The sequence below is a fragment of the Phalacrocorax aristotelis genome, chromosome 1, assembly GCF_949628215.1.
Source record: "Phalacrocorax aristotelis chromosome 1, bGulAri2.1, whole genome shotgun sequence".
NCBI lineage: Eukaryota > Metazoa > Chordata > Aves > Suliformes > Phalacrocoracidae > Phalacrocorax > Phalacrocorax aristotelis.
The window spans coordinates 80,622,426-80,649,400 of record NC_134276.1 but is presented as its reverse complement, the minus strand read 5'-3'; the positions used below and the strand labels follow the sequence as shown (position 1 = coordinate 80,649,400).

At 39.1% G+C, this 26,975-nt stretch overlaps 1 protein-coding gene across 1 annotated transcript in view; it reads left to right on the top strand.

Moving 5' to 3' along the window:
* ANOS1 (anosmin 1) overlaps positions 1–26,975 on the top strand; it is a 150,336-nt gene that overhangs the window by 30,346 nt on the left and 93,015 nt on the right. The window contains exon 2 of the mRNA XM_075095095.1: positions 690–737. Within this exon, the coding sequence (XP_074951196.1) occupies positions 690–737 (48 nt within the window). The remainder of the gene's footprint in view (positions 1–689; positions 738–26,975) is intronic.

The following is a 26,975-nucleotide window of genomic DNA, read 5'->3' as shown; positions in this document are numbered from 1 at the left end:
GAGGTGGTCCTTTCCCTCTCGTGAGCACCGGTGAGGCCACAGCTGGAGTGCTGTGTCCAGTCCTGGGTCTCCTCAATGTAAGAGAGACAAGGGCATACCGGAGAGAGTTCAGTGAACAGCCATGAAATGTTGAAGAGACTGGAGCATCTCTCCTGCAAAGAAAGGCTGACAGAGCTGAGACCGCTTAGCTTGTAGAAAAGAAGGGTGAGGGCGGGGTGGAATCTCATCAATGCATAGAAATAGCTGTACAGGGATGCAAAGTGGGTAGAGCCAGGCTCTCTTCAGTGATGCTCAGTGAGAAGACCAGAGGCAGCAGGGACTGGAATGTGGTTAATGGGCTTTCCATTCATGAATCAGTACCAATCCCCATCATTTTCTTAAATGTGTTACCCTTGCTTCCTAGCACCTCTAGATAGTGTCTACAAAGATGGACTAAGAGGTGACTTCAGTCAGTTTTCCACCAACCTTGCTTTATGAAATGCTTTCCTAACTTTTCTATGGTCACTTTACACCTGTCTGAGCCTTTTACTCAACACAAGGGAGTTCGAGTCAGGATTAGTACTAATGTTGTGGCACAATGTTGCTCTTTAAGCAGAACTGGAAGGTGAATTCTTTTTACACCTTTAGGGTGGTGATGTCTGGTCTTAAAGGAAGATTAATATTAATGTATTTTTTTCTTTGTTTTTCAGAATAATGGGTCACTTGCTTGGTGCCAGAATCATAAACAGTGTTCAAAGGTATGCCCTTTTTTTCCCCCTCTCATTTAAGTTACCTAGTTGCTTTCAGTCTCTTGTCTGTAGATTTAGTTCTTTTCATCTTAGCCTGTTTTCAGAAGTATCTGCTTATATTTTATTTGGAAACCTTGACCTATAATAAAATATCCAAAATTAAAACAGAATGATTTACTCTTTTGGGACACAGGAATCATGTTTGAGGATATTAGGCTTAGTTAAACCAATATAATTCTGTGGTTATCAACAAAATTTATACTGGTAAAAATCTAGTGTATCATTTGTGTTCTTTCCGCATTTTTGGTCGTAAGAAAATCAAAATGTCAGTCATTCTAAAACCTTCCTCCAACAGCACTGAGGTATGCCAACATTCAACATTTCATTCAGTTTGGATATTTAATTTTTAGCCTGACACTGAATTTCTTTGAAAAAAAAAATCTTGATACAAATCCTAGTGGCTCTACTGATGCCCTGTCCTATCCTAGCACTTAAACCCTGAAAGCCTACAGGGTAAATGGGCTAATTTTCGACTGATTCTCCTGTGCTAGAGTCTTTCCATGGTGCCTGGATAGAAGCAAAAATTATTTGGGAGCTTTGGTGGGTCAAAGTGGAATTACACACGCTAGTGCTGACTGTAAACGTCATGGAAGATGCATCCATTGGAAGTTTGCCTGAAAACAGTGAAGATAGTATTTCTGTCTAATCTTTGTGAAAATGTATTTCTACAACAGCTTAGGCTTTTTAACATCAATATTTATTCTTTATTCTGTGAAGATTGCACTGCAAATGGGATTAAATCCAAGTAGCATTGTTCGGTATTGTTTTAATAATGTAAACTATGTAAATGCTGGTGCTAACCCGTGATTTTAAGACATGACAATTTATTCTTTACATTTAAAACATGAGATTACTGATTCACTGATCTGGTTTCTGTTGAAATGAATGGAATTGGAAATGGATCGATTTGTTATTGACTTGTTCCATTGCAAGAAAATAAAACAAAATGAATGGCTTTTGTTATATTAAAACCACAGTATAACTACATTGGTACAAGAAGTGGTGCAATAATTCCTGTATCTGTGCCATGCTGCTAAGGGTTGCACTTCTGCAATGAAATCTCATCATTCTTAAAAAAAAACCCCAAACAAGCAGAGGTGCAGAGAATGTGTCTCATTATAACTGAAGTGCCTTTTAAGGAAAGTGTGGGTGTCTTGCCCAGTACCACAGTGATCCTGATGTAATTTTCTTTTTTATGCATTTATGAAGGCTGCCTTGGTATCTAATCTGAAGGGTTTCCCTGTGGCTTGTGTCTACCCTACAAAGAAGGAATCATACAATAAAAGTTTTCCAGATTTTAAATCAAGGCAAAGGTTATAGGAACATCTCTCTGAGTCACTCTCAAGTTCATAGAATCCGCTGCAAATGGATATAAGGTATTATGAATTTAAGGTTTACCTGAAGGTTGGTAGTGGTCGGTCTCTTTAAATCAGTGTAAGTATGCTACAAATTAATATTATTTTAGAATTCAAAATGCAACAACAGTTTAAGTTTTAAATTACTTAACATATACTTTACAGCCATGTTACCTTATGTTTTCATTCTTTCTTAAGAAGGTAATACATTTTCCATAAGAAAGCAGCTTTGCCATATTGAGAAAAAGAAATAAATATAAACTTGTTCAAATTGTTAGCAGAGCTGAACATTAGCAGAATGTTCTCTTGTTTCAGGCAAGCTTTGGTTTTCTGTGTTTTGCAGTGCAAAGTCAAACAATTGTGTTACCTAACTGAAACATTTAAATCAATGCATGGGATTGAGTTAACCTTTTAAAAATGCAAATTCCTTTCTCTGCTTGTCACCAACTCAGTGGAGGAGTTTTATGAGTGTGATTCTGCTAAATATCTCAGATGAACTTTTTTTTCTAATGGATTCTCCCAGTGTCCACCTTTATTTTGTGGCTGTGGTGTTTAGTGACACAGCTTTTTGAGGTGGCCTGTAAAGTGCAGATGACAGCAAATATCCAGCTACTTTTTTAGCAGGGAGACTTTGAAATATAGAAGCACCTTTTGTTTGCACAAGTATTTGCATCTGATATGTAGTGGAGAAATTTTATTTGGAGGTTGCATCAGTATATTGAAGAGTAGTAGCTGATAGAACAATAAAAGATGATGTAGTTAATTAAGTAATTTTTCTATTGTTTTCCTCTTTCATAGAACAGTTTATAAGATGGAAAAAGCACAGTGTAGTCCATCTTCTTGTAACATAAACAATCCTAATTTTATTTAAGAAGCACTTTTTTCATTCCAAGGACAGACAGTAGCTTGTAGAAGTAGTCCTGGATGGGAGGTGAAGCTATAGAGAAGGAAAAAATAATCATAAAGCATCCACTACAGGGCCTTTGCATGTATTTTCTCCTCATTGCAAACACCTTTGGTGTCTGTTTTGACTTCAGTTTACCTAGACCTGAATTGGCAAAAATGCTATTCTAAAGTTTGTGTCCATTATTCTCTGAGAGTAAGATCAGTCTGGTGTAAAAGTCTGTTGAAATTTTGTGCCCACAATTTTTTACATAGAATAACTGGGAAAAATATCATAATACTAGCATACAATGAAAATTTTTTTTTTCCTCATAGAAGTCTGTGGTCTTCTTATTTAAGAATACTTCTGTAGTTGAAGATAGCTGTTGCTAAGATATTATTCAAGTTCATTTGGTCAGTGAAGTACCTCTAAAGTTAATTCAAGGTATTATACCATTGCCCGCTAATACAAGTGTAGACAACCACTGTTAGTTTGAAGACAAATGCATTTGAGAACTACTACTTTTCCAAAGAGCTGCAAATCTAATGAACTAAAATGGTTTCAGCTCTCACAGGAGCAGTTGTAGATAACTATCTACATCCCAAACAGCTATTTACGTTTGTTATTTTAATGGTGCAAGTCACAATATCATGACTGTGAGCAGCAAAATATGCACCAATGACTTTATATGTAATTTGATTTAATAAGATCTCTCCAGAGTTCTATTTTACAAGATAAAATACAAGAGAGTTCTTGAAATCTTACCCTGTTTAGACATGAGGTAGGCAATTTCAATATGTTAAAAATACACTATTATGATTAGGACAGCTGTAGGTTCGTTAAATAAATTGCCATTTTTGGTCACAGTAGTTATTTATTCACTGCTATCATGCACTCCTGCTTGTCTGCTTGTATGGAGTTGAAGCAGACTGGGGGGTTCTTTGGGATCCTGTCAATTGCTTGATTGGCTTCCAGTGCAAATATGAGTATTGAAGAAAACTTGTCACTGGAACCAGTGAAGTTTGCTGTGAATTTCTTTGGAAATAGATCTAAAAGAGAATTTTTTTTTTTAACTTTGTCCGTATTTCTATTGTTTTGTTTGAGCTTACGCTTTTCATATTATTTTATAATTTTGTTGGGTTTTTTTCTTATCCTTTGCTCTTTTATTACTGTGTTCAGTCTTCTCCTTACTACTCTTTCTTTGGTGGACATTTGGTATTTCTTTTATTTTTGAGACCATGAGATTTTAAGAAAAGAATTTTTAGTAGAAAGTGAATGGAACAATCTTTTGGGTTATTTTTTTTTTTTTTGCCCTCTACAACAATCATCTAGTCCAACCGGCTGACCACTCTAACTTTTGGTCAGCCTTAAAGTGTATTAAGGTCACTGTCCAAATGCCTCTTAAGCACTGACAGGCTTGGGGCATCAGTCACCTCTCTAGGAAGCCTGTTCCAGTGTTTGATCAAGCTCTTGGAAAAGAAATGCTTCCTCATGTCAAGTCTAAACCTCCCCTGGCACAGCTTTGAACCATTCCCACGTGCCCTATCACTAGCTACCAGGCAGAAGAGATCAGCACCTCCCTCTCCTCTTCCCCTCCTCAGGAAGCTGTAGGGAGCCATGAAGTCACCCCTCAGCACCCTTTTCTCCCAACCAGACAAGCCCAAAGTCCTCAGCCGCTCCTCACAGGACATGCCTCCCAGCCCTTTTGCCAGCCTTGTTGCCCTCCTCTGGATGCATTCAAGGACCTTTGCATCCTTCTTAAATGGTGGGGCCCAGAACTGCACACAATGCTCAAGGTGAGGCTGCACCAACGCTGAATGCAGGGGGATAATCACCTCTTTTGACTGGCTGGTTACGCTATGTGTGATGCGCCCCAGGACGTGGTTTGCCCTCTTGGCTGCCGGGGCACACCGCTGACTCGTACTGAGCCGGCTGTCAGCCAGCACCCCCAGATCCCTTTCTGCAGGGCTGCTCTCCAGTCACTCCTCTCCCAGTTTATGCTTCTTCCCAGTGTGACTCCATCCTAGGTGCAGAATCCTGCATTTGGGCTTGTTAAACTTCAACCCATTAATCACTGACCGGTGCTCCAATTGATCTAGATCCCTCCACAAGGCCTCCTGTCCCTCAAGAGAGTCAACAGCACCTCCCAGTTTGGTATCATCGTCAAACTTGCTAATGGCACATTCAACTCCTGCATCCAGATTGTTGATAGATATATGGAACAGAACTGGCCCTAGCATTGAACGCTGAGGAACACCACTGGTGACCGGGTGCCAGGCAGATGTAGCCCCATTCACTACACCCCTCTGAGCCCTGCTATTCAGCCAGTTCTTCACCCAGTGCAGCATGAACCTGCTCATCTCACAGTTGGACAACTTGTCCGGAAGTATCGAAATTGTATATAAAATCCAGAAAAACTACATCCACTACCTTCCCTTCATCAACTGAGATTAAACTAACATTTATGTAGTTTCCTGGGTCTTTCCTCATGCCTTTTTTTGAAAATTGGAGTAACATCAGCTAGCTTCCAGTCAGCAAGGACCTCCCAAACTCACGTTACCTTTGGTAGGTGATTGAGATGGGTCCTTCCATAGCATCCAGCAGCTCCTTCAGGACTCTGGGATGAATCCCATCGGGCCCCATGGGCTTGTGAACATTCAGCTGGTACAGCTGGTACTGTACAATTTCAGTGTCCACTAATGGAAAGTCACTGTTCCTGCATTCGAAGTCATCCGAATCAGGGGACCGGGCAGCCCAAGGTCTGTCAGCAGTATTAAAGGCTGAGGCAAAAAAAGCATTGAATGCCTCCACCTTTTCTTTGTCCCAATTTGTCAGGTGACCATCTTCAACTAGTATTGGTCCAATGTTTTTTTTTTTTAGACATCATCTTGCTATTAATGTACTTAAAAAAGCCCTTCGTGTTGTCTGACACAACACTAGCCAGTTTCATCTCTAACTGAGCCTTGGTCTTTCATGTCTTCTCCCTGCATATATGAAGCACAGCTCTGTAATCCTTCTGTGAAGCCTGACCTCTCTTCCAGAGATCATACAGTTTCTTTTTCCTCTTGAGCTCCATGAGGAGTTCCCTGTTCAGTCAAGCTGGTCTTCTGCCCTCCTTGCTTGACTTAAAACATAGTGGAATTGCCTGTTCCTGTGCTTCTGAAATGTAGTTTGTAAAAACTGACCAACACTCGTGGAATACTAAGCCCTCAAATGCACATTCCCAGGGTCCCCTGCTAAGTAGCTCCCTGAATAGCTTAAAGCTCTTTTGAAGTCTAGGCTAGCAACTCTTCTGCCTTTTTTCTCATGAGACTGAAACTTTTAAACTCAATCATTTCATGATCAGTTTGGCCAAGACAGCCAGCTACCATCACATCCCCCACAAGTGCTTCTCTATTCACAGATAGCAAGTCTAGGAGGGCATCTTTCCTAGAGGGCTTGCTGAGTACCTGTCACAAGAAATTATCTCCCATATATTTCAAGAATTTCCCAGACCTGCTTGTTGCAGCAATATGATATTCCCAGTTGATGTCTGGGAAGTTGAAATCTCCCATAAGGACAAGGGCTACAGATCCAGAAATTTCTCCTGTTTGCCTATGCAATAACTCATCAGTGCTTACATCCTGTCTGGGCGATCTGTAGTAGACATCCACTACAACATTGCCTTTGTTTTCCATCCCCCTAATCCTCACTTAGAGGCTCTCAGCCACATCATCACCAACTGTAAGGGTTGTACATTAAAACCTCTCCCTTACGTATAGTGCAGCTCCTCCACCCCACCTGTTCTACCTATCTCTCCATCTCAGCACTCCAGTCATGGGTCTCATTCCACCAAGACTCACTAATACCAACAGTACCATAGCTCTGGGAGCTGGTCAATGCTTCCAGTTCATCCTGCTCGTTTCTCATACTGCATGCATTGGGGTACAAGCATTTCAGATACACTCCTGAGCCCACTGTGCTTCCAGGAGCAGCATAAATATTCTCACTAGCATTGCCACCCTCATTAGGATTGAACATTGTATAGAACTTATGTTCCATGAGCTTCCGTTCAAATTTGGTCTAGGTAATGCAAGTTAAAATTTAACATTTTTCTTCTACTTTATCAGTAGATTACTGGCAGCCCGTCAGATTTTCTGAGTGATGCAAGGGTAGGCTCGTAAACAACAGCATGAAAAAGTGGAGCTGCAAAGCGGAGGGACTGAAAAAAAAGCAAAATGGGATGGGTTGGGCTGTATTTCTTGACACAAAGTCATTTAATCAGCACCTGGATCTCAGTCATCTCTACTCATTCCTGGACAGCGCATGGATCAAAGGTTGTTTGGGCAGAGAACCAGGCAATTAGACGCTCCCTTCTTTTCTTCCACGTACATGACTACATAAAACCCCAGCTCCTGTTGCCAACGGCTGGCCCAGCACAGAAATGTGAAATAGAAGCTCTGCAAAGTGTACTGTGTGGTTGGGGGAAGACAGTTTGAACTGGAATCCGATAGATCCAGTATACTAATGCAAGGCGGATTTAAGTCTGACATGATAGCAAAGTGTTTGGCTTTCATATCACAATTAAAAATATTTTCATGCCTGTCATTTGTAATCTGTCTTTAAAAACAAAAATAAATATTTTGACATGGGTTACATGTGTAGGTATGCAAACAAAATCTACTTTGGGCTTATTCCTTCTTTTCCTCTCTGATTAGTCATATTTTCTATGATATCTCATGCTCTGACTTACCTAACTGATTATTCTAAAGCATTATGAGGTACAGGTTATATACATGAAGAAGTTGTGTCTGTAATGTATTGATCTCACCTAACATATAATAATCTAATTTCTTATTTCAGTTTGAAGAATTCAACGTGTTTCCCACACAGGTAGTCTGTTAGCTTTGTTACAAATTTGTAATCCTCATTAATACTGAAAAAGTTTCCTCTAAATAACAGCATGTCAAAAAAAACTTTATCTTTTTTTCTTTTTCAGTATAATGGCAGCTGCTAGGGAGGGAAGGGTAGAATAGTATTTAAAATCCTGTTGGTTGAATATACAGAGCGTCTAAACCAGAATGTCTAGTTCTGCTCTTGTGAAATATTCATGTCAGTTTTTGTTAGAGATTTCTTTATCATTTGTTGAAGTGATAGGTCACAGAACGTTTTTCCTTTTTCTTTTTGAAGAGCTATTTTATAAATAAAAGCCACATAATGAAATCTGTATGGATTCTAGCTCTTTCTGCAAACATAATTCTCATTGACATTGATGAGAAACTCTGAGTAGAGATGTGTGTTTGGTGTCGAGAGAAGAATTTTGCTTAGATATGGTTGCTATTAGATTTGTGTTTTCCAGAGCTGATCTCATACATTTTTACTTGCAATTCCCAATGTTCATGAGGGTAGAAAATAGTATTCTTGTTTTTATACTGTGCACAGATGTTGTTATCTGGCAATTTCATTATACTGCATTTTTAAATGAAATACAGTTTACTTAGTGGGTTCAGGAGAAAGCAGAAAACATCCACCCATTTTCCCAACTGTGTTTTTTTCTTATGCATATTAACCCACTGACTATAAATGCATGCAGGTGAAGGGTCTGTTTCACTCCTCTTGTTTACTTTGACCAGTAGCTTCCCCTTTACATAATCCAGTTGGACTAAAGCATTACTGTAACCATTAAATTTGTTGATCAACCTCCCACTAACAGCTATTTGTGGATTAAGGCACTACTTGGTGTGTGAAACACTATCAGAGTCTGGCCCAATAAAGCAGTCTGCAAGGATGACTCAAATGCTTCAAGGATAACAAAGTCACACCGGAGGTTTGCTCTTTTTGTACAATGGCAATAAACTGGTTTATACTGTGTTTTGAATTCCCCAACTGACTTCACCTTTTTTATTGGATTTAACTTTCAGATCTTTACATAATTCTTGTTTAAAACTTCACCTCTCTCTAACTTATCCTCTGAAAATCTTTATGTGGTATTTTACTTCTTCCTCTCCAATAGTGTCACTATTCTGTATGCCCATCTACCTGTTTCTTACAAATCTACCAAAGAATCAGTGAATTGTTTAGGCTGGAAGGAACCTCTTGAGATCTTCTAGTGCAACCCCTCTACTGAAGCAGGGTCAGCTAGAGCAGGTTGTCCAGAGCCATGTCCGGTTGGGTTTTGAGTATCTCCACAGATGAAGACCACAACCTCTCTGGGCAACCTGTTCCAGTGTTTGACCACCTGCGCAGTAAAAAGGTTTTTGTATTTCCTGTTTTTTAATTTGTGCCCATTGCCTCTTGTCTGGTACACGGGCATGACTGAGAAGAGTCTGGCTCCCTCCTCTTCATTGCTTCCTATCAGGTATTTATAAACAAGGGTAAGATCCCCCTCAACCTGCTCTTCAGGCTGAACAGTCCCAGCTCTCTGAGCTTCTTCATACATGGCGGATGTTCCAGTCCATTAATCATATTCGTGGCCCTATGTTTTCTTCTTCCCTACTTATGCTTTCTAAGCCCGAAATGACTCCTGTCTACTGCCATTCACAAAGCTCCTGTTCTGTCCTTAAAATCCCACTGCCTTCTGTTGTCTTATTAACAGCGAATCTTGCTAAGCTGTATGTAAATGCATGGCATCTTCTGCTCCTGCTCCATTTTGCCGGTTTGCTTTTACAGTGTATGCACCATAGTGCTGAGGCTGTTCTTCTCAAGTACTTGGAAGCGCTGAGCACATAACAGGTGCTTCCCTATAAAAACAACAATAAGAATTGAACACTGGTGAGAGTAACATGAAATGACAATGTGCCCTACATTGATGCTGGTTTAGTGAAAAATGTATTTCAGCCCTAAGGGGGGGTGGGGTGGGTGTGAGGGGGCAAAATGACTGGGGAAGGCATTTCAAGAGAGTTTGTGAAGTAGAGATAATTTTTTTTACAGCTCCTTGCACAAGTTTTTGTTTTTGGAAGCAACTGAAAGTCAAAAGACCAGCAGGCATAATTTAAAGCCACATGTGCAGTGGCATTTACAAGGACTAGAGATAAATGGGGATCATCATAATGCACTGTGAATTGTAGTACAACTTTCTTGTTTCTAGCAGCCAAGGCAGTGGTCCCTGATTGATTGATTCAGCAGAAAGGCTGAAAGGCTATTTTCTGAGTTTTCAGAACTCAGAGGAAAATGTGGAAATAAAGATAAATAAGTTTAAAAATGCTGCAGCCAAATAAACAGACTGTTTCAAAAAGACAACTCTTTTTAGAACAATACTCACTCCTGAATTCAGTCTGCGAGCAATTGTTCCAGGCTTCCAGCTGAGCTCTTTCCAAAGATAATGCAGGTGGAAAGATGAGTTAATGGTTTAAACAATTAGAGATTTGATGCAGTCTTCCATCTGTCAAAGTCCACTGAAATGAAAGCTCACAGTTTTAATTTGTGCCTCCAGCATCTAACTCAGTCTGAAATGGTGTCAGCAATTTGCCCTGCCCACAGTACTGTCATTCTTATGGTAAGCATTCTGTGCACACATGCTGGGAGACTTTTATCAAACATATTAGTGTGCATTTGAGAGATCATTAGCCTGACGTAGCTGGAACATTCCAGGTTTCTTAGCCTGGAAACTCACATCTCTGCTGGAAAGTGTGTTGAGCCACTGTTATTTACACAAGAAAGCTACAGCAGGATAGGGATAACTTTGTAAAACTTAAGAATAGTGGTTCTTGGTATTGTCAGTCTATGGTGATTAAAGTACCACCCATGAGAGGGTGAGATAATGGATGTTTTGATTTTTGGCTAAAAAGAAAGAATGAATAAAAATGTCTTTCTTGATCTGCTGAACAGTGTGTTTTTCTTTCATCTAGTAAAAGATAAGGTAAAAGCATTCAGTAGAACAGAATTCATAAGAATTGGTCAGATTATTGGTGTGCTAAATAGATAAAATAATCCTGGGTGTATAAGAAATAAGAAGGCAGATGTAATATTTATTGCTTGCATTCTTATGGATGATTTTATTTTTTTATTATATTCATCTATGACAAAGTTGAAGGGGATGAGAGAACCATAGTGGTTAGATGATTAAAGCTGAACTGGCTAAGAAATGGGTTGGCTAAAGTTTCTGGATATTTGTGTTTGGGGAAATAGAAGAAAGAGCTTTGTGATTCAGTCTTTATGTTTATACAAAAGCATTAGTGTATAAATGTGCTGTGATGACAGGAATCCCTTTGTTCTCTGAGGGCCTTGAGAACTGACAAATGAACAGAATTAAAATCCAAACAATGTTTACAGTACTTCGTAATCCTCTGAGGTATCACTCTATATTTGTAAATATCGAGTTTTATTTTTCGGGTATAAAAAACCCAGTTGTATTAGAACATAGGAGACTGAAGTAAGTGGAAATGAAGAAAATTCATATTCTAATTAGTTGTCATGTTGGATCACATCAGTCATCCTCACAGTCTAATACTGTGTTACCAGCTAGATTCTCCATAGATAAGTAAACCTGCAGGTGTGGAATAACCTGCTGCTAGAAAAAACTTACTTAAGCCCTATTAGTTATTTTGGGTGGTGCTGTGAAACATAAAAGTTATGTCCTTTCCCAGACACTAGTTTTGGTTTCACAGGTCTTACTGTTTATTGGTTTATTCAACTTGAATGTTTTTGTTTTAAAGAACAGATCTCAGGGCTTTTCAGAAGTTGTTTTGCTTGGCCTTCACTCTGAATGGTCCTGCTGATAACTTTCTGTCTCTAGGACAAGTGGTTAGAATCAAGTTATTTTCATTTTTCATGGAATCATAGAATCATAGAATGGTTTGGCTTGGGAGGGACCTTTAGAGGTCATCTAGTCCAACCCCCCTGCAGTGAGCAGGGACATCTTCAACTAGATCAGGTTGCTCAGAGCCCCGTCCAGCCTGACCTTGAATGTTTCCAGGGATGAGGCATCTACCACCTCTCTGGGCAACCTGTTCCAGTGCTTCACTACCCTCATTGTAAAAAAATTCTTCCTTATATGTAGTCTGAATCTACCGTCTTTTAATTTAAAACCATTATCCCTTGCCTTATTGCAACAGGCCCTGCTAAAAAGTCTGTCTCCATCTTTGTTATAAGCCCCCCTTTAAGTATTGAAAGGGTGCAGTAAGGTCTCCCCAGAGCCTTCCCTTCTCCAGGCTGAACAACCCCAACTCTCAGCCTTTCCTCGCAGGAGAGGTGTTCCAGCCCTGATGATTTTTGTGGCCATTTTGTGTGATCATTTTCCTTTGGCTAAAAGATTATTACCACTGCTACAGCCCTTACAGTGGGCAGGGAGGAAAGTATCATACTGGTTGTCTGTCCCTGTGCCCCCGCAGAATTCTGCTACATTTCTCATTGATCTTCATTGTGGGTTTATAGAAAAGGTTGACTCTTTCGGAGCTTGCCTTTCTGGACAGTTTTATCTCGTCCACTTCTAATGGATGTTATCAAGTCTGATCACTGTGCTGCTTGACATTTGAACTACTGAATACTGAGTAAACTGAGCTAATGCTGAGCATAACCAGCCAAAGATTAAGTAGCCCTCTTTCGCAGGGAAAGGACACAAAATTGTCATCAATGACTGAATTGTGCCAACACTGGCTTTGAGGATAATAGCATAGTAGTCTCAACTCTGGTCTCAAAAATGCAAATGCTGGCTTTAGACGTTACGTCTGCATACTCTACACTATATACAGACATACACTACAGCTGAAGGGGGAAATGTGTGCATGACCGTGTGCGCACACACACATACCCAACAGATATTTATTGAAGCTGGCATGCTGAAGCACTACGTGCTTCTTTAACTTAACTTTATCTGCTTCAGTGAACACTGTTCAGAATCCAGGGATATTCAGACAGCAGAACCCTTTATTTAGAGGTATCTGAGCACAAAAATAATCCTTTCCTAGAAACTTTGAAATAGCAACGGAGCTATGCAGCCTAATCAACTGTAAATTTTTGTCATCTAGAAAGCAGTTGATTAAGTAACATCTAGCAGAAGGTCAATCATCAGTGGAGCAACACTGGTCAGACAGTAAAGACAGTACTACTAAGACTAAGGAAAATAAGCAGTAAATCTGTTTGAAAGCAAGCAACAGATTTATCCTTTTAAATCTTTAGTTTTCCCAGGTCTCTCACCACTCAGTTTGCTCAAACCTTGTACATATTTTTTTTCTCATCTTTCAGTAACTTTGCATTCTATATGCAGAGTGAAATATGTAACATCGAAGTATATTTGAGCTTTTGATTTCCCAAATACAATCTTAGTTCCCTAAGCTCAGCTCCTTGAATTGCTATTCGGGAATTTTAATAGCTCACATAAGTCAGAGAATCTGTACAAAATTTATAACTTTGCAGTTGAGATCAGAATCTTAATTTTATCTTACTAAATTACATTTTGTTAACCTAATTAATTCTTCGTGCAAAACAGGCTGTAATAGTCTGTTTAAATGTATGGTCCTTTTCTCCTCTTGTGGGAGACAACTTCAGAGTCAGAACAAGTATAGCTCTAGTTAAGTGACAAAGACAAAATGTACTTGCATTGGTCTTTAATGTAGTAATAAAATATATTCAGGCCACTGTAAAGGGACAGAGCCTGAAAACCATGCATGTTTATATCTTAGTCTTGACTTTAAAAGGAGTTGTGCTTGACTAGACCCAGGGCATTATTGAAGACCCACTGGAGTAAGGAATACTGACTTTAAACAAGTTTTTTACCACCCATAAGGCAAGGTTGTGCTTTTTCAAGTGACCTACCTTGGAGTTTCTCTATTAGCATAATATTGAAGGAGATAAAAAAATGTGCTTAGATAATTGAGGATACTGTGTTGAGAGGAAGGGAGCTGGTTTGAGGCACACAGACAAGCATGTAAGTGCCCTTTTCTCCGCATACTCATTGAGTTGTAAGGACAGTGTTGAGCTGGGAGTGGGACCTATGACTGTTTTCCACTTTTGAGTGCCTGCAAAGAAATGGGAAGCTATCTGAGCACAGAAGCATGGTCTGTCCTAAAACAGAAATTGGACATTTTGTTTCATAACACTAGGTGTGATATTTAATCAGGCATTAAAGAGTTAACTGCCTTTTAGCACTGTCTGTATATTAGAATAAGTCTCTATGCACAACAGACAGAAATATTTCTAAGAGGGTGCAATGTTAAACATCTGTGTTTGTGCCGTGGATTTTAAGCAGATCCCCTCACTGGGTTTCCTTAGGAAGTTTGCTTAAAGTTGGTTTGGGGTATACTCTCAGGTTAACAGGTCAAAAAGGTAACTGGTTTTGGCAGTTCTTCCATAACAATCACACCTACTATATGGATTACAAACATGCATTCTGATTTTAGTAAAATCAAATGTTTTTAGCTATTTCAACGGCCTGAAGAATTTAAACACACAGAGGCAGCAGAGAAATATACAGATACAAATCCCCAAAACTGAGACAGTAGCAGAACACTCAGGCCTGTTTTCCAATACCATAACCTTTCTGAAGTCACTTAAGTATCTGCAGTTGGGTCTAAAGGCTATTTCTTGCAGTCTAATGTAAAATTGGTTTGCATCGTCATTTTACACAAGTGAACAGTTACATGAGATGTAAATTGAAGAGGAAAACCATACCCATATTTCTTGAACATTGACATGCGTATTTAAAGCATGTGGGAAATGTGAAGAGGCGTTTTGGGTTCATGTTCAACTTAAGGAGTTCTCCATGCAGGAATACCAGCAGGATCCACTACACTGAAATGAAAGAAGACAAAGGATAACTATTGAGCATTGTACTATTTTGATGCTGGTGCATGTATGCATAAAAGGGATTTTCTTTCTCAGGAAGGTGTTTTCAGCTTATGCATTTAGGAATGAAAGGATTGCCATAATTATTTCTGGAAAGGGATTTTTCCATTGGAGTGTGAACCAGGAGAGTGAGTTATAAACAAGGATCTTTACCCCAGAGTATCTAATGTTGTGGTTGCTTTAAGGTGTAAAACCTGTGGATTCCAGCAAATGTCAGAGTTTGCAACCTCTGACTTTGGATAAGGAAAACAGGTGCCTATGTATTTTTCTCACAGAGGTGATATTGTTGTATCCAAAATATATTAAATCTGAACATCCACAATGAATCAGGGCATGAGCAGGAAATGAAAATTCAGTTACGGCACTTGGGATTTGAACTGCACCCTCTGACGACAGTAGGATTTTTCCAGAGTTAGGAATGCAGAATCATTTTTTAAAGCAGTTTCATATTAGGAATGAAATATCTCCAATTGTATGGTTCATATAAAATATGTAGCTATATTGTTACTACCTGAATTTTGAAGTCCTTTGGGAGGCAAATAGACCCATTTCTGGTTTATGTAAATATGAACGCCCTGTTAGGCCTAGTAAACAACAGAGGTATTGGCTAAACAGTATTTGCCACTTCATCATTGTTTTCAACTTACATCCACTTGAATCAGGCTTTAGCATCATGTGAATTCTGAAGTGTTGGTCTTCCTAATGTCTGGAATTCTTTCAGTTTCGCCTGAGAATACAATACAGAGCCCTGAACACCTCCCGGGCCTGGTCCATGCAGCTGTTGTTAGGAGGAGAACTAACCATGCTTGCTTCTGGGTGGCAGGAGTGCTCATGGGAGGTATGGTTAGACCCAGCAGGCAGACATCAGTCTGGCTACAGTTGTTAATTTTTGTTTGGATCTGGACCATGTTGTTGAGTGATATCTGAGGGTATCGTTATTCACTCACCAGGTGGAAGGTATAAAGCTCTGAAAGGGCTATGAGCAAGGGAGGGAACTGGAGGTTTTCGGATTAGATTTTTGGAAGGTTAGTTGTAGCTCTAAAGAAGCACCGAGACAATGAAAGCTGACAAGTAACTATTTAAATCAATGAAAACATTACTGAACGTGTCTTTTCCACCTTGGAAGACCATCAGCTCAGCAACTATTTCTTAAAGAACTGCTGGTGTCTCAGAGAAAACCTCCAGCATCTTTCTACTGGAGATCTGCTATGCTCATATATTATTTAGAATTCTAGTTTCCTACCATTATTTATCGTTGAAGGTGTCTGCATGACAGAAGTATTATGTTTCTTTAGAGTTCAGCTGTTTCTGCTGCACAATTTCCTCATCCAAAGTAATCTTTCACTTCGCGTCATCATATACAACTCCTACAATAATTGTGACATATGTTTTTTGGTGGGGTCATGATATAGAAAATAATTACCTTTTAATTGCTCATTTTCTTCAAAAGATAAATTAAATCTTTTGGTTTCATAACGGAATATATTAAAGTTAATCTATAGTTACATAATACATTTGAATAACAAATTAGTGTTTAAAAAAAAAGAAGTGATTTGGTTGGTTGGTTCTTGCCTTGTTTTTTCCTTTTAATTTCTACCCCTACCATTAAATAAACTGAAACCAGGAGAATTAAAATAATGTAGCTTTATTGTGTGGAAATACTTTTTTTGTTAAAGGATAATAGTGGTGCATAAAATCACAATATGTACTTCGTTCAAAGTAATATCTGGCTGTAGGGGAAATCATCTGATTTTCATGTTTCCTAGGTTTAATAAGGGTTTGAAAGTATTGCAGAAAGAAGAATGTATTTCCTTAAATGGCAAGTAAGTAGGTCATCATCATCTTCAGGGAAACGCTTATTTGTCCTCATTATTCCTCATTATTCCTAGGTCCAACATTATGCAAATTCATTTTATAATACACTTGAAAGTAGTTATTGTAAGGAAGTGGGTGTATCTATATTCAGTTCTTTAAAGATGTCCTTTTAATTCTTTTTATCCTGACAACACCAACAGCAAAATAGATTTGCAAACAGTATTCATATACATGAATGTTTTTAATCACTAGTACAGGAAGGTTGAATTAATTAGAAATTCATCTCTTCTTCCCCCATTTTTACTGCTTCAGTGGTAAAAAGATTGTCAGATGTAATACTGATTTAAAAGTGTTTGTGTATGATGCACTTAATGGGTATTTAAACTTCTACTTTTGGCAGATCATATCAAAATGTTAAAGGCATTGGTGGTATTTTGTAAAAGAAATAGTAAGAGGACAGCGTCGTGGTGAAGGAGCAGTGACAGGCAGCATAATAGTGTAGGCAGATCACATACCCACACCTTTGCAGAAAAATGACAGGGATTGTTCCCGCCCTGCCAGCAGCATCTTTCCAGTGGAGGCTTCTTGCACCTCTGCCATCCGCCTACAAAATCTTCCCCTTGATGGAAAATGAGCTGTGGTTTTACCTCTCTAACTTACCTTTCATTAAAGAAAAATGCATTAAAGAAAAATACAAAAAGGATGTGGACAAGCTGGAAGGGGTCCAGAGAAGGGCCACCAAGATGATCAGAGGACTGGGAAGCCTGCCATACGAGGATAGGCTGGGAGAACTGGGTTTGTTCAGCCTTGAGAAAAGGAGGCTCAGAGGGGATCTCATCACCATGTACCAGTACTTAAGAGGTAGCTACAAAGAAGACGGAGACTCCCTTTTTACAAGGAGTCCCATGGAGAGGACAAGGGGGGATGGACACAAGTTGCTCTTGGGGAGATTCTGATTGGATATGAGAGGGAGATTTTTCACAGTGAGGACAGTCACCCATTGGAATAATCTCCCCAGGGAAGTGGTTGACTCAGCCACATTGGACACCTTCAGGAGTTGTCTGGACAGGGTGCTGGGCCACCTTGTCTAGACTGTACTCTTCCTAGAAAGGTTGGACTACATGATCCCTGAGGTCCCTTCCAACCTGTGATTCTCTGAGTCTGTGATTCTATGAATTGAAGGTGTTCACCATGGAATTAAAAAAAAGAAAGAAGAGCTTATATCGTAGTAATTCGAAGAGGATTTCCCCCCTGAGTTGTCACAATTTTCTGGGTAGATCAGTGCAATTCAAAGCCATGCCTGTGTGGCAAGTGTGTTTTGTGTTTGCACAGAAACTCACTTGATTGATCTGTTAGTTCAGAGTGACATTTTAAGTGCATTACAGTTTGGTTTTTGCCTTTTTTGTGGGGGAAGGCTGAAATTCCTCAATACTGTTGTGCTTTTTATTGAAGTTTTATTAAATAGTGAATTTAAGGAAAAACTCTTGAGTACATTTTATAGTGCTGCCATGGAAAGCTAGTGCATTTTTTCTTTATTACTAACATTTGTTGGGTGTTGACAGGTTATCAAACAGTACAGAGCTGTTTAACACCTTGGAAGAAGACAATAAAGAGGCTTGTGACACTTGCTTAACAAGAAGCACCGTGTGTTTTGGGAAATCTGTCAGTGAGAAGACAGGCCTGTAAAGATGTCAGGCCTGTTTTGACCCTTCTGCCCCTTGTTTGTATTCTACTTTTTCAGCTGTGCAAATGTCTCCACATTTGGTACTTGAACTGAAAGTGGACATCATATAACATGCAAAGGGTATGAATAAGTTTCAGAAAAGTTTTATTGTGCAATGGAAAAAAATTCCAGTTTTTGTAACTTCTGCATTTGCACTATAAAAATGATTACACTTTCTGTTCATTACTCCAGAATATTATTAAAGGAAGTAAAAATATTTTCTTACTTAAATAAATTATATATGTAGTTATTTTGGGGTGTTCTGTCAAAATGGTAAATGTTGCATCAAATCCAAGTACTACTAATGCATGGTACTGTATGCCTACAGTAATCTGAGCTCCACTGTAATGATATATGACATTTGCTTCGCATGCTCCGTGCTATATTTTATCCAGCATTTGGATAACATGATATTCTGACCTTGTCTGATTGGTGATCTCATTTACTGTGAATGTTACAAGAACAGTAAACAAAGCCTGGAAGAATTGTCAAGCTGCCAAGTTGTATTGTTCTGTATCTTTTCAAGACAAAGCCACAGAAATTTATCTGTCTTGACACTTTTGTCTCTTGTATTAAGAAAGCCTTTACTAACATCTCTTTAGTTCTATGGTCTACCATCTAAAAATGCCACATCTTATAAAGAGAACAGGTGGAAAGGCTTTTAAGGAGAGTCCTCAGGGAGATGGAATAAGTTAGGAAAAAATAACAGCGGCTAAATTGTCTAAGGGATTCCCGAGACTGACAAGAGTACATCATAAGAAGATGTATGAAACATTTAAATAATGCTTCTGTATTAGAATTTATAAATAACTATGAATTAAGCTAGTGTGTAAATATGTTGTACAAATACGTTGAGCAGACAATACTTTTCTTGCATGAATCCCACAGCTATTTACAAATGTCAGTGGTTGCAGGAATTCTGAAATGGTTTTGTTTTATTGTGTTTTCCTTTCACCTTCCTCTCACTCCCTCAAGAAACCTACAAAAGAGAAATATTCCACTTTGTTCAAACCATGTGGGGGTTTTGCATCTAACTCATGTAGGCTTTCTGGAAACTCTGAATCTAAATCTGTATGGAATTTACTTTCAGTTGAATATTGAGCTTGTTTTATTTGGATTATTTAAATTTTATGTGTGAAAAGTAAACACTGGGATATAGAATCACATCTTGATATTGTGGTTGTACCTCAATCTAATTGCTTAAACTGGCTTTTGCAATTACTTTTTATTTTAATGGGAAGTTGCTATCGACAGTACACATCTTCAGTAGGTATTTTTAAACAATGAGAACTTCAAAAGTAAAGGAAATATATAACAAAGTGGCAGTCTGAATAGAAAGAGTGATTATAGCATACTTTTACTGGGATTGGGGTGTAAGGTCTTTAATTTATTTATAACAAAGTTAATCATCTTCTAGTTGAACAGTTAAATACTGAGGACATCTCTTTTTTGAGTCGTCTTATCCTTCAGCCAATTGACAGAAGATAAGCTGCTGTACCCATCCCTCCCAGCACTTTCAAAGTGCAGTGGAGCTTATTATAAATGAATGACTCATACATAGGGTGGAACAAATGCACCATTGGTAGCCTACAGAGATAATAACACTGACCTCCGGTCATTGTACAAGAGAACACTCTCTTGTAGGTCGACTTCCCACTGCTTTAAACCCAATCTAAATAGACTATTCATGGGGAACTGGATTGTCAGATTAGAGATTTATATGCACAAATATAGGCATTAGCAACATGGTCTCTTCACTTCAGGACATGAGAGGTAGTTTAAATATCTGACCACATAAAGCAGAGGGACATTTTTCTGTAAAGAATAGGTTTGTAAACTTCCTTCAGACTTACTGAAATATGTAGGGCAGTCATAAAAGTCCAACGTTGCAGTCTGTGTTTATGCAGAACTTCCAATAATATGAAATTGTTTGGAAATAGGGTTATGATAGCACTGCCACTTCATAGGTAACAATGGGGTAGGTGAAAAGAGACAAGATTTTAGGTTCCAAGTCAACAGATGCTTAAAAATTCATTCATACAAATTAAGTAGGCAAGAATAAGTTTGTAAAAGTAAAAAGTTTAACGTTTGTGAAATGATTTCCTTTTTAGGAGGATCTTGAGATACCAAATTTAAGCTTTAGAATATGAAAGTGATAATGAGAACTAGTTCAAATTTTTATACCACAAAGTATGATGTAAGTGTGTCAAATATCTTCATCTTCCAACTATAAATATTAATGCTGATGTAATGCAATTTGTCAGTAGAACTCATGCATCCAGTGTGTACTAGGAAGAAATTTCATTTGTGCCTTTCTTCAGAAAGAGATGTGCTCTTCTGCCTGATTTTAACAAAAGGTTATATTGAAAGGGATGATTTCAAAGCAGATGACAAATTACTGAAAAGACATTTTTATTGTATAATAACAGTCTCCCACAGAGGAAAGAAAAACAAAGAAAGAGCAAGAGAGAGTGGTGGTGGTGAGGAGAAACTTCCCCCCCCTCAACATTCCCAACACTAATTTAACAAAAAACACATGAACAGACAACCTTCTGTTGTTTTCTTCTTTTGCTGTTCTTTTCATTTTTCTTAAAGGATGATAATCTTAACAGGTTCTTTACTTTTTCATAGGCCTTTTAATACAGAACACTATGACATGCAGTCAGATCTCTCAAAAAAGGTTGGTTTTGGAAATGATTATTCCAGTTACATTATAACTGCAGAATATATGGCAAGGGCATTAGTGATACTTGATTTATAGAGAAAGAAATAGTAAAAATGTGTTGGAAATTTGTATGAAAGAAAATTGTAAAACTATGAACGGGACTTCCAATCCAAATTTGTATATACCGACCTGACCCCCTTAGTCAGCCTTTATGTGGAATATAAGAATTTTTTACTAGATCTTATAATGTAAGCTACTGTGACATATTTTCAAGTTGTTAATTATCTGAATCCATTTTTATACCGTAGTTGTCGACTTTTACTGAAAACACTGAAAATATTCCTTGTTTTTTGCCTGTTTCTATGCTCTGAACCTGTTCATTTAACTTCTGAGAAAATATTTCTTGTTAATTAGTGATACAGTATGCATCTATATATCCATATATATCTGCAAATAAACAGTTTTTATTCTCACTGAAGCAGATGAATTGATGTTGACAATGATGTTCAATTACCTGGATTAGGAGGCTTTTTTTGAGACCTGAATCCAGACATCCTTACTTGGTTGCACCTGCCACAGGACAAATTCAGCATAGCAGTTTCCTAGGGCTTTCCTTACCTTGTACCCAGGCAAAATGTCAGTGAAAGTCAAGCACTGCAGTGATGGAAGGTCTTAGTCCAGCAATAACTGCCTTCAAGTTGAAGATTTTGCAGCTGGGTTCCAAACTTGCAGTGGTTTTCTACTTGGAAGTTTCAGAAGACAATTGCAAAAATGCACACAGAATCACAGAATGGCAGGGGTTGGAAGGGGACCTCTGGAGATCATCTTGTCTAACCCCCCTGCTTGAGCAGGGACACCCAGAGCAGGGGGCACAGGAATGCGTCCAGGTGGGTTTTTAATGTCTCCAGGGAAGGAGACTCCACAGCCTCCCTGGGCAGCCTGTGCCACTGCTCTGGCACCCTCACAGGAAAGAAGTCTTTTCTCATGTTTAGCTGGAACTTCCTGTGTTCCAGCTTGTGCCCATTGCCCCTTGCCCCTGCCATTGGTCACCACTGAAGAGAGTCTGGCCCCATCCTCTTGACATCCACTCTTCATATATTTATATGCATTGAGAAGATCCCCCCTCCGTCTTCTCTTCTCTAGGATGAACAAAACAAGGTCTCTCAGCCTTTTCTCATAAGGGAGACGCTCCAGTCCCCTGATCATCTCGGTAGCTCTCTGCTGGACTCTCTCCAGTAGTTCCCGTTCCTTCTTGAACTGTGGGACCCAGAACTGGGCACAGAACTCCAAATGTGGCCTCACCAGGGCAGAGCAGAGAGGGAGGATAACCTCTCTTGAACTGCTGGCCACAATCCTTTTCATGCAGCCCAGGATATTGTTGGCTTTCTAGGCCCCAAGGGCACATTGCTGGCTCAGGGTCAGCCAGCTGCCCACCAGCACTCCCAGGTCCTTCTCAGCAGAGCTGCTTTCCAGTAGTTCAGCCCCCAGCCTGTACTGGTGCATGGGGTTGTTCCTCCCCAGGTGCAGGGCCTTGCGCTTGCTCTTGTTGAATTTCATGAGGTTCCCCTCAGCCCAGCTCTCCAGCCTGTCCAGGTCTCACTGGATGGCAGCACAGCCTTCTGGTGTAGCAGCCACTCCTCCCAGCTTGGTGTCATCAGCAAACTTGCTGAGGTTACACTCTGTCCCTTCATCCAGGTCACTGATGAATATATCGAACAGGACTGGACCCAGCACAGACCCCTGGGGAACACCACTAGTGAGAGGCCTCCAAGCAGACTCTGCGCTGTTGATCACGACCCTCTGAGCTCTGCCATTCAGCCTGTTCTCTGTCCACCTCACTGTGCCTCATCTAACCCTCACTTCCTAAGCTTTCCTGTGACGATGTTATGGGAGACAGTGTAAAAGCCTTGCTGAAGGCAAGGTAAACAACACCCACTGGTCTCCCTTCATCTGCTCAACCAGTCACATAATCATAGAAGGCTCTCAAATTGGTCAAGCCTGATCCCCCCTTGGTGAATCCATGTTGACTTCTTCTGATAATCTTTTCCTCTACATGCCTGGAGATGTCCTCCAGGATTAACTGCTCCAACACCTTTCCAGGGATGGAGGTGAGGCTGACTTGGCCTATAGTTTCGCGGGTCCTCTTTCTTGCCCTTTTTGAAGATTGGAGTGACATTTACTTTCCTCCAGTCCTCAGGCACCTCTCCTGTCCTCCATGACCATTCAAAGATGATGGACAGTGGCTTAGCAACAGCATCTGCCAGCTCCCTCAGCACTCATGGGTGCATCACATCGGGGCCCATGGATCTGAGAGGATGCAGTTTGCCTAAATGATCTCTAACCCAATCCTCCTCAACCATGGGGAAGGCTTCCTTTTTCAAGATTTTCTTTCTCACATATTTGTTCTTTGTCACAGGGTAATGATGGAGGTTTTTATTAAACCACCTTGGGTAGGGAGATGTCAGTTTTTATACAGAATTCATATTTTAAGTGTAGTTGTCTTTTCCCATATCTGGGCTTTTAAAAAATAATATAAAGTAGAAACTGGTGTCTGGGAGAGAGAGACAGTTTTACTTGTTATTTCTGCTGCATTTTCTATGTAAACCAGCATCTATCTATGTAGGAATGCACAATTCTTAAATATGGTAATTTCTCTTGCTTTTTAAATTCCCCGTGCTTAAACTCTGTTTTTAAAGTGCTATGTGCTTGGAGAGCATTCTGATTCTTCAAACATGTGGATTAGGCTTAACCTTTGTAATGACTTTTGCTAGCATTTACAAGGATGTGACTTTGAATATTAGAGGGAGTTGCCATGAAAAGGCAGAAGAGAAGCACAAACATTTGGCGTCTTCTGCTTCTAGATGTCCTACACATCATCTCCTCTCATCTCTCAGCTTCCATCCTGAAATATCATTTCCCTGGGAAAACTTATCTGCCTGCCCTTGGGTCCAGTAGTCCATTCAGATAAGTAAGACATGCTTCCCTCCACAAGGGAAGAATTTGGGAAGAATTTCTTTTGAAAACTGCAAGTTTTAGTTGTATCTCAGTGCATATTTAAACTTTTATATCTACATCCATTCTTGTTTTTCCCATTTCACAAAATGTTGCTTTTATGCTAACTGGGAGCATAGGCTATGCCACACCGTGGCTTGACACAGATGCTGAAATATGTTTGGGACTGTTACCTCTCTTTCAGCTAATGATATGGTGAAGATGAGCTGTTCATCTTGGTAAATACTTTATTTCCTGTGAGCTTTATTTTTAAACTTTTTTTCTGCTTGAAATCCAGTTTGAGAGTCATCCTGATTTTATTTTTGGTTTATGTTATAAGTTTTTATAAAGTATGGCCAGTCAACTTACTTACATTCAAAATGGCCATGTTTGCTCTTGAACATAACCAGGCTTCCAAAATAATGGCAATCATCAAGATACTTTAAGAGACAAATTTTTTTTAGGCATTTAAAAAGAGACTGTGCAATGAGAGTTTCCAGTGGAAAGCTAGAAATCTGTTAAAGGAGCTTTGTGATCATCGATCATAAATTTCTCCACTTGGGCCCCAATTCAGAGACACTCATGCATGTTTTCTGTGCTGTGTTTTTCAGTCCCCAAGGAAGTCAGTGTAATTTTCTCTGCAAGTGTCAGTGTGGTAAGGAACAGCACTGAAGTTCATTGAACTTGGAGTGCCATCATTGCAGATAGTGTAATTCTGAAGCTAAACAGTGGTACTCTACTTATGACAGTTCATGTGGCTTCAGGATTTGTTTTTCCTTGTTGGTGCAGAAACCTTTACAGATGATTACAGCCTGAGCTCCTAGAACCGATAGAGTGCTGTTTACAAGAATGTCTAGATAAAATGTCTATCTGCATCTACTCTAAACTGTATCTTATCGTAGGATTATATTGTCTAAAATACTGGGATGATACTAAACTTCATGTCACTATTTATAAAATAAATGAAATCTCTGTTAGTGACTGATATGTCTAGTTAGGCTGAAATTACAAATAAAATATTTACTATAATCCTAATATTTCTTTAGTTATCTTTTTGTCCAGTAGAAAGTTCATATCTGAAAGTGTATTCTCAAGTAGTGCCTGTGCCTAAGCATACCATGCTGAAGCATACCCACATTGTGCACTTGGCCAACCCTTAAAATGCAGCAGTTATGTAGCTCGTTATGACAGTATAATTTAATTTATCTCTAGTGTTGCTTCTATTCAAAAGAATGAAATAAATATTATGTGAAGGCTGAGCATATTGGTAATTGCAGTTACCTTTATATATTGTTGTTGAATCATTTTTATTCGTACGGGAGACTTGACGGACCACAAAAATAGTTTTCACAAAGCTTTTGTACATATAGTTACATAGGATCCTAATGTAACCAGAGCATGGGCCTGCTGCTGTAGTATAAAAGGATATATAATAACACTCTTTTCTCTCTATAGATATTAAACAACTTGTTTTAGTGGTCTCTGCTTTAATTAGAGGGCATTGGACTAGATAATTTTCAGAGGTCACTTCCAGCTTCAACTATTCTGTGACACAGATACAGGTATCATCATGAAGTAATATACCAAGAAAAAAAAAATTAGACCCTCTGTTTGTAATACATGCTTCTTTAGACGGTGTGTTTCTTACAAGCCAAACCAGGTGTTTTAAGATGCAAAATTGAAAAGGGGAGTTATGAAACATGAAACACAAAAGGAAGGATACTGTCTTCATTATACAACATAAAATTGTCTATTTCCTTTGAAATGCAGATTTTTTTTTTAAGAAGAAAAAAGAAGAAAAGCAGCATTTAATTCATATTCAGGTTGATGTGATTTTTTTTTAAGGAATAGATAAAATGCCTTGGAGGAGGGGTATGTGCTAATTTTAGGCTTGCACAGGCTGTCTTTTGAGCTGCAAGAAGGTATCATTTCTTCATTTTCAGCAATCTTCATCACTCAGGAGTATTGCAGCTAGGATAGATGGTCATTTGGTCGCTTTGTAATTGCAGCTGACTTTAATCACAAGGGGGACATGGCTTGTACTTTTTGTGTAATGCACAATTATAAAAAGAATGCAGAAAAAAATATACATTATTCTAAACTGAGTTGTGATATGACCATATTGTCATTAAATAGAGTTATGCCAGTGTTTAATTTGGGACACTAGCTAACTCGCTAAATAGTGTCCTTGGTTTTTTGATTTATGTTCACTCTTACTGCTGGGGTGGGTGTTACTCTAAGTCAGTGGATGAGAATTAAATCCATTCCTTTTTCTCCTCTCCTTTGGAGCTTGTAATCATCTTCTCTGCTCATACTGTTCCGTAGATTCAGTTGGTTGGGCTTTCTCGCTGTGAGCATTCATTTAACAATCATTCAGAGTTCAGGTTAGTATGGTGCTAAGTAAATTCTCTGGCTAGCACAATACATATATTTCCTTCAAGCTGGGCTGCAGATTCTGATTTGTGTACTATACTTTCTTCAGTTCTTATAGTACTGCTGAAGAGGTTATTGTCCCTGGCTGTTCATCACTTCTTCCCTCTCCACGGTATCTCCACTCTGCTACTCTGGTGGGCACATCCTAACCTGCTTCAGTAAAAACAAGTTAAGCCAGAGAAATTTACAATTGTTGCTAACCAGCCTCATTTTGACTGAAAAACATCATGGACCTATCTGCCTGAGGAAATCTCAGGGTGCAGTATTCTCTGGTGTGAAGGGAGCACAACAGAAGTCAAGAGGTGGGATATGGGGATCATCACAGCAAAATCTGAACATCATACTTAAGGCTTAGGGATATCTACACGGCCATCCAGGGATAGAAAGTGATTTAAAATGGTGAATTACTTATAGGTGACTGTAACTCCAGTAGGAGAAAGATTCTTTTGATTTAGCTGGAGTTGAGAGACACATGTTCTCGTTGCTGATACACTTTAAGTAGCTTGGCAAATTCTGTGCCTTCTCTTTTCTCTCACTTCCCCATCTGTAAAATGGAATGGTA